Source organism: Plodia interpunctella, unplaced genomic scaffold, assembly GCF_027563975.2.
Source record: "Plodia interpunctella isolate USDA-ARS_2022_Savannah unplaced genomic scaffold, ilPloInte3.2 Pint_31, whole genome shotgun sequence".
In the NCBI taxonomy this organism is placed as follows: Eukaryota; Metazoa; Arthropoda; class Insecta; order Lepidoptera; family Pyralidae; genus Plodia; species Plodia interpunctella.
The window spans coordinates 128,603-137,633 of NW_026525651.1; the positions used below are offsets into that span (position 1 = coordinate 128,603).

The 9,031-nt window shown below is 35.2% G+C and overlaps 1 protein-coding gene across 1 annotated transcript; it reads right to left on the reverse strand.

The window, feature by feature from the left end:
* Positions 1-2,481: 2,481 nt before the first annotated feature.
* On the reverse strand, positions 2,482-8,829 carry LOC128682705 (histone-lysine N-methyltransferase NSD2-like). The gene is made up of 4 exons (XM_053767554.1): positions 8,669-8,829; positions 6,940-7,039; positions 6,385-6,495; positions 2,482-4,577 (listed from the first exon to the last, which is right to left on the reverse strand). The coding sequence occupies exons 1-4, from the start codon at positions 8,764-8,766 to the stop codon at positions 4,227-4,229; spliced, it is 660 nt and encodes a 219-aa protein (XP_053623529.1). The 5' UTR covers positions 8,767-8,829; the 3' UTR covers positions 2,482-4,226.
* Positions 8,830-9,031: the final 202 nt, after the last annotated feature.

A 9,031-nucleotide genomic window follows, 5' to 3' on the forward strand; every position in this document is an offset into this window, starting at 1 on the left:
CTACATTTTAACATAAGTACATTTTATTATCCTAAGTTTCATAAACATTTTCATTTTGTACATTGTCTTGTCTATGTAAAATAAAAAAAAAACATAATGCTCTCTGGTCTTTTTTGCAAATCTTTTGACAATATTGTAAATAGTATAATATTGACATGTTGAATAAGATTTTGGAATTTAAGGATGATAATAAAATCGCATATCGATTTGGTCTGAAAGGCGGCGTGGTGTTCCTCGCATGGTTTGGCATTGTAGGTACGTTTTATTTTGATAATAAACTATTGCTCATACTAAAGTATCATCATCAGAATATAAGTGCTAGGGCTCATCTACACATGAATTGAGGAACCAATACAGATTTTAAATAACTTACCCGTTTAATACACGGTGAAAGTAATTTTTAACCACATATACTCGAATTTGTACAAAATCAAAGACAACAAGCATTAATTGCAAAATCTGTTTGTACATGTATGTACAATGGACATGTACCTACTTACATATATACCAATAATGGTAAATTTAATTGAGAGTTTCAACAGATTTCCCTTTCAGGCATGCAATATTTGTCAGTAACAAAATTCATCTTCTATCATCATAATTTTAATAAAATACATAAGAATGGTTTTTGGTATCATAATCAAAATACTCATTTAAATTATAGAATATAAATGCATTTTTTTTTAGTTACTGTTTAAATTGTTGGCAATTAAAAATAATCTATTGGGATAGTTAAAAAACTTAGATACCATTAATGCACCTTTTTTTGTATGTTTCATTAAAGTTACATCAACATAGGTAATATCCACAATTGTCAATTATAGGTGACTTAATCTATCTGGTCTTAGCCACCTAGATCCTAAATCTATACGTACATCTAGGATCTTATATGTGGAGTTCTTTCCAGGTATTTCTTTAGATTGCCAATTGATTAATTACATAACAAAATAGGACATAAGGAAATAAAGGACAAAGTAGTGCATATTTACTTCCTTCTCATCTGTACGCATGAGTTTTAGTGGTTACTTTCGCAGATGTAAAGCGTCGGAGCCCAAAGTCTGCTTTCCTACTTTTTCGTCTCCACTTCCCAAGGTTTATTGACAAGCACATCATTCTTGACGACATCACGCCAGCACTTCTTGGGTTTGTCCCTCCTGCCAGTTCATATATCCAAGGCCTGTGTACTTCAATACAACTTACAATTTATTATTATATTTGTTCCAGTTGCTGTGGTGTACAGAATTTCTACTCCACAGAGACTACATCGCGATCCTACCGATAAGCGATAGACATTTGAAATGGTTGTACAAACTCGTGTGCTTCCTATACTCAGCTTGTTTGTTGAGTTTAATATTGAGTTCTTTTCATTAAAATTATAGCTAAAATAATAATATTTTTATTCTAATCCTCTATGTTTTTTGTAGCAGAAGAGCAGCGTAGGTATATCTACAATATTCTTAGATATTACAGTTCTCATTCCAAATATTAAACAAAGTTTTGTGCCAATTAAAAAAAAACCTCTATGTTTTGTCTTGTTCTGTCAATGTCAAACATTGTAAAGTGCAATAGTGACAAAACATAGATACTTTAGCTTAAGTATGCTGTAACTTTTATTTAACAAGTTTCTGTTTGGTTTATTATTATTATTATTTAAAAAAAATAGATTTATTATTATTATTGGTATGAAGCGTGGTGGTCTAATGGTTAAGAATATGTTCGGAAAAGGCTCGAATCCTACTCGTGCCATGTCAGTCTGTGTACCGATCTGATTCATGTATTGTATGTTATCATACACCACCATCTGTTTCCGGTGAAGGAAAACATCGTAAGGAAACTCTGGTTGTTAACTAATGTGTGAAATGGAAAAGGCAATGGCATACCACACTTATTAATAGTGCTCGTTAAAGTCGTTGTGTGTGTTTCATTCCACATAATAACAACGACCTAGAAGCATTTACCAGCCTCCATGATAGTGTTTAGTGAAAATCAAATCTTAATGCAACTGCGCAACATAAATGACTACACATTTTTTATTATTTTCTGTTTAGAACCGGTGAAGCGGTGACGGTGTAATGGTTAAGACGCCCGCCTGTGGATCGAAAGGTCTCAGGTTCGTATCGTACTCGTGCCGTATGAGTTTGTTTACCGATTACGATACCACTTGCTTCCTGTGACGGAAAACATCGTGAGGAAACCTAGGGAAACCTGCACACTGGTTGACAGTTTAGTTCCTAGTGTGTATGCGACTACCTGGCACTAGATGGAGGTAAGTTGTCGTAAAAGAAGTCATGTCAGATGCCTATAGGCGACTTGAATAAAATCGGACACCAGTGTTAGCAATAACACACTCGATATGAGGATATTTAGAACCAATAAAGACGACAGTAAAGCATTAAGCAGATTTCCCCACGATGTTTTCCTGTGCGGACCACGCGGCTGAAGTCGCGGACGAAATCTAGATGTAAAATAAAAACTAGAGAATAAAAGTATAATAGTTTATTTCAAATGAAAGCAAAAAATATTTACCTTCTTGAAAAACTCTTTACAATTTATCAGTATAACCACATCCGTAGGCACTCGGCACATATACTAGACTAATGCCTACTGTACACTAAGTTAGTAGCTATGCACTTAGTACCACCGAACCATAATTTGACAAAATTGAAAAAAAATATCAACCAGTTTCAACTGGCTTTGTAAATGCAAAAATATCTAATTATATAATAATGTGAGATTTAAACATTATTTTCTTGTTTATCATGTTATAAATATGAAGCGGAATTTTCCGAGTCGTTACGTGGTCAATTGTGATAATAAATGACTTACAAAAAATACAAAATATTTCGTGCAAGAGAAAGCGTTGTTTGTTGTATGTTTAGTGTTTGTTTGTAGCAAACAATGTGGTTGACACTGCCAAAATTAAAAATAAAATAAAAATAAAAGATATTTATTTCTTTAGCAAGATTGTGTAAAACATCACATGAGTGTGAGAGCTGCCCATTAGGCAAAAAATGCCTGCGCCAGACAGCCCAGCTCTTTCTTAACATACTTTGCAAAAATTATACTTTACATATTTATATTTTTAATGGCTCCGTTATATCCATGGTTCGTAGAAATTTTCGTATTCATAATTCTACAAAATACTAAATGCATAGGTAATAAATTACTAACTATAACTAAAATTTCATATGTACAAACATTACAGAATCCTGATTTTGCTTTGTCGGGTGTTGTATGAGACATTATTGCGGACTCTGGGCTCAGACGCTAGGAAGCAACCAGGAACACGCACAGATGAGAGAGGAAATAAAACAGCATATACATATTGACAGTTCCAAATATAGTAATTTTAAAAAGAAATATGTAAGCTTTTTTGAAAATAATAAATCAATTACTTTTAGTCAATCATAAAAAGCTCTATCTAACATAAACAAATATTTTATTACTAAAATATGGCGAAATTAACTTTATATAAATAAGACGGCATTGTTAAAAGAAAGACAAATTTTCGTTAAACAGATTTTTATTAGACAATGCGTCAAACCCATTGAAAGAAAAAAAATATAGGAACTGGCATTTAAAAAGAAATACAACAGACGAGGAAAGCCAAGAACAAAAAGATAAAGTAGGTACTATGTTTATGTACGTAACTTAATATAACTTTGATATGCATAGTTATAATAACACAATCTAACACTATACAATTTTGAAACTTAGATTATACTAATGACCAAATTTTTGGTAACCAATATCAACACAATTTCATTGACTATATTCCCAAAAGGTTTTGTTCAATTGGACATTTAACAAAAAAATAATTCGGTTTTTTTTGTTCAATGAATAATGTCAAAATATATATATATATAACAAAAACAATCGTGGTGTATGGCTCCCTATATAAAGCTGTGGGTTCCCACCTTGAATAAGACCATCATACTTTCACGAATGTCGTTCGAGGCGATTAAGGGATATAAAGACTTGACTGCTTAGAGGTAACGACGGCATTCCCAAAGACAACAACAGCAAAGTCTTCAGAGAAAATTAGTTTCTTTTTCAAAGGCCCTTAATTTCGAGGCGTCACATCCGACAATGATGAGAACACGCTCTTATGACAGATAGATATAACAAAAAACAGACCACTGACCGTCACATTTCACACTCATTTTTCCCTCCAATATGAACAGCGCCATCCAATTTCATACAACACAAAATCTAATTAAACCTACTCAGTCAAAATCACCCTTTTCCACGTCCAACTTCACCTTTTTGACACTAGGGTAATTCAAAACTATATCTTCCGAAGAAAAGCTGACTCTTTTCCTCTTCAACGCTTTGCTATTTCTGTCTCCCTCCACACTACTTAGCCTACTGTTACACTCAGAGTCACTGGACAATCCGTTAGTAGCACTTTTAATGATGAGCAAGTCTTTTTCAATTTCCGTCAATTCCTTCGGCTTAGCGGGTCGTCCTACTGGCCTTTTTGGCTTGCATTTCGTAGACGGCGATTCTTCTGTGTTTTTCCGCTTCTTGTATGTCCTTTTTGCTGCGATTTTATTCTTTTTTGGTTGTGATTCGTCCTGTAAACAAAATTTTAATTGAGATTTCATTGAAGTAAGTTTCAACATGACTTCTCTTTACAACAACAAATTCCTCAACAACTGTTTGCTCGCAATTTTCATCCGGTTTTCCCGACGAATATTTCGGTGTATAATTTATTTACATTTTTACATGAGCGAAGCCGACATGGACCACCGCTACTATTTAAGTAATTTTTTTATTATGATATTCGCATGCCACTGTTGATAAAACATGTAATAATATGCTATGACAATTTTTTGTTATAATGACTATTCTAAGAAATCACCAGTGGAAAAATTAGTTTGATAATGACAATACTTTCAAAGATATGACAAAAATAAAATCACAACATTTTTGGATTCGTCCAAACGCTCGATCTTTATCTTAAGCTTAACGAGTGTGTCACCAGTGTCGGACTTTATTAACCCTTTCACCGCCAGAGTCGGATTAATCCGACCAATGTTATCGTGTCCATTTCGCCTAGGTCGTATATATCCGACAAAATAGCTGTGTTTGTTTTTAGTGGCTTTTCCGACTCGTCATGTTTTATATTGTCTTAAACTTGTTAATATATGAAGATATATTACATAAAGCAATCATTTGTAATGTCGTACACTTTTGGCTCGTATTAAAAAGCCATAAAATTAAGTAAGAAGTTAGGTGAAATAACTGATAATATTCTCTTGTAATTGCATAGGTGCCAAACGCCCGCGTCGGAAAAACCCGACACTAGTGTCGGGACATTCTTCAAAGAGTAACATGTAAAAAATATGTACATCAAAGCAGTTCTCTTAATATTGACTTATTCAGAGAACAACAAATAAATTAATTACTAATAAATATTTCTTTACAATAGTTCTACATAGTTTTATTAAATTCTTTTGAAAATAAGCAAATAAGTTGTCAAATGTCGACAATTTTTATATTGAGAATTAATAAATCATTAACAATATTCAATGGCTTTGCATTCAATTCTTTCTACTACCAAAAGTAAAAAAAAATTTTGCCCTGGGTTTAAGCACAGATTGTTAATTAACATCGCGCTGCAACAAATTTCGATATTATTTATCGATATTTAAATAGGTAAATTACATACAACCCTCTTTGTAGTAGGTATTTTTTTCTGTTGGACTGAGCTGGGCGCTGGGGGCACGACAGCTGATAAAATGCCAAGCGGTTAATAGGTTAATGTCGCTTCAGGCATCTGAGATGACTTCCACCACTACCATCTAGTGATAAGTATACACACTAACAAACAAAATACTAATCATTATTTTTAGAGTTCCGTATGACTTGACTATTATTATGACTCTGTCTATCTGTCAGTTATAATTTTCAAAATCAAATCATTTATTCAGAAATTAGGCCTTCACAGGCACTTTTTCACGTCATAATCTAAATTAAATTATGTTTATCAAAGCTACAAACTACTAGCATTTCGGAACGACCACTGCTGAGAAGAAATGCCGAAAGAAACTCATTCAAACAGTGTTGGTCCCTATTATGCCAGAAGGGCTTACCATTTTTTAAATATAAATTTATGTATAATTTTTTATCAGTAATATTTCATATATTTATGATGTATTTCTGTTGCCACTATAACAACAAATACAAAAAAAAAAAACAAAATAAATGAAAAATTTAACGGGACTCCCATACAATGTGATTTTTTGCTCGTTTTTATAGATATGGAATACGGAACCCCTAGCACGCGTCCGACTGGCACTTGGCCGTTTTAATCTACAGTGAACACGGGCTTCGCGACGTCACAGCCGCGGAACACGCGAGGACGAGCGGGATACGCACCTGTTTGGGTTTGGCCCCGATGTATCCGGCGCAGCGTTTGGCCCCGCACATACATTTCTTCTTGTCGATCCCCGCACACTCCAACAGATAGTTGAACGTCACTTCGCTATTCTGAAAATTGGGGGAAAACTACATTAAACAAATAAAAGGGGGGGAAAGGCTTGTCAAAAAGAAAATTGATTTGTAATGAATTGATTTGCAATTTCAACACCAAATATAATGATCGAGATTGGTTGATAAGCACCCAATGTTGCAGCCAACAGGAGACAGTGCATTCATTTTATTTTCTTAATTTTCTTTTAAAATTTGGTGCACAGATAAAAAGACTTCAAACGCATTTATTCCAAATGATTTTCGGAAAGATTCAGTTCTTCTTTTTGTGAGTTTGTGAATTGTGTTTGAGGCGGGAAATCTCGGAAACCACCGAACCGATTTCAAAAATTCTTTCACCATTAGAAAGGTGCATTATCCAAGATTGCTATAGGCTATATTTTATCTCGAAATTCCCACGGGAGCGAAGAATAAATATCTAGTGATGGTACGAAGAAAACTCACAGCGGCGATGTCGCCGACAGCAAACAGACCGACGCGCACGTCACCCAGCACCGTCCACTTCTGTGTCTCACAGTTGGGCTCACAGCTGTGGTTCATGAACCTGCACCACGGGAGAAATATAACTACATAAATTATATTATAAATATAAATAAATATAATAGGACAAATCACACAGATTGAGCTAGCCCCAAAGTAAGTTCGACACTTGTGTTATGAGATACTAACTCAACCGATACTATATTTTATAACATATACATATAATATAGAAATAAACATCCAAGACCTGGGCCAATCAGAAAAAGATAATTTTCCATCATGACCCGACCGGGGATCGAACCCGGAACTTCTCGGTTCGGAGGCAAGCACTTTACCACTGCGCCACCGAGGTCGGCAAATATTAACGGGACTTATCGCCACTGCGACTACAAGGTCGTTGAAACGTCAGCAACATTAAATAAAAAGGTTTCGTGCTAATATGATTTATGTAGTTACGTATGTGTTCGATGCGCGAAAGTGTACAAATCACAAAAAAATCCTAATATTTATAAATGCGAAAGTAAGTTTGCTATAAATTCAAAATTCTTTATTCAATTTAGGATGACATACATCACATATTGACGTCAAAAAATTACTTAAACTAAGTCCACTGCCGACTTCCAAAGCACAGGTGAAGAAGAAGCGGCGCAACAAACTTCACCGCAGCCTTTTCTTATACATTATATTAAAAAAAGGACAAAAGAAGAAGGACATAGGGGACCTTTCGTCCCGGGATATTAACGCGGGCGAACCCGCGGGCACAAGCTAATACATAGTAAATAAATAAAATGTGAGATCCTACAAATATTATAAACTGGCTGCGCCCCGGGGCTTCGCTCCCGTGGGAATTTCGGAATAAAAAATACGCTGTGTTATTCTAGGTTTTTTTCTATCCGTGAACTATATTTCATAACAATCCATCTCAAAGATTTTGCATGAAAGAGTGTTAAACTTACATACACACGAGAATGTATGTGTAAAAGTTTGTTACTCTTTCACAGAAAATATACTGGACGCATTATTATTTAAATTTGGTACACGGATAGAATATAACCTAGAATAACACATAGGTTCTTTTTATCCCAAAAAATCTCACGGAAGCGAAACCCTGGGAAGCAGCTAGTACTAATATTTTGAATATAAACAAAACTCCTATTGTATATAATAAGAATAAAAATAACAATTTATTTTTGTAATATGCTGTTTTTCCCGCTTTCTTACCTTCAGCGTGATCATCAACATCAAGGAACGTCCAAGGGACAAATAGCCGGCTGCTGATAGGCAACAATGGCATTCCCAAGGAGGGTTAACGTCAGACAGGCGGCCGGTTGTAAAATCACAACCGAATCTTCACAATTTTAAAGATATTTTGACGCTGACCCCGGGCTTCGCGGCTTCACAGCCCCGGAACATGCGGAAGTGAGAAAGAGATCATATAAAAAATTTTACTTACTTTATATTGTAATAAAACATATTTATATAGAGAGATAAAGCGAGTCGCGCCCGCGTATATATTTCTATCTTTGAAAAAAAAAAGTAGCCTATGTTTGTAGGAGAGGGGGGGGGGGGAAAGGCCGATGATGCAATTTCATCAAAATTCGTTTAGTCGTGAAAGCGACACCGTGACCGTGAAACAGACACATAGACAGACGACAGACTTTCGCATTCGTATAGATTTGGGATCTAAACATACCTAGCCAGATTTCCCTTGGGCCCGGCATCGATCATCCTCTCCTTGTCCAGAGTGAGGAAGTAGAAGTTCTCGTCTCTGATCTCGTGTTTGCGCGCCATGCGGCGCCGGAACTCCTCCTCGTCTATGAGTTCCCCCACGTACTCTATTACGAATTGGCCTAGACAGAGACAAACATAGAGATAAAAAATTTAGAACATAATTCTCTTCGTAATCGTTACGCCTGGTGACATTCCTCTTTTATAGCTAACATTTTTTGCTGTAGTTAAAATTGTAAGGCGCAGGCGCAATCTATGGGGTATGCACATATTTAAGGTTCTCTTTTTCTCATATACCTGCATCCTTTTCTATTCGCCTTTGAATTAG

Bases quoted from the DNA above. Each gene is read 5' to 3' on its own strand.
- LOC128682705 (XM_053767554.1), bottom strand. From the start codon at position 8,766: ATGGCGCGCAAACACGAGATCAGAGACGAGAACTTCTACTTCCTCACT. The intron at 6,496-6,939 runs GTGAGTTTTCTT...CCCAATTTTCAG, and splicing joins CTGTCGGCGACATCGCCGCT to AATAGCGAAGTGACGTTCAA. The intron at 4,578-6,384 runs GTGCGTATCCCG...TTTTGTTTACAG, and splicing joins TCGGGGCCAAACCCAAACAG to GACGAATCACAACCAAAAAA.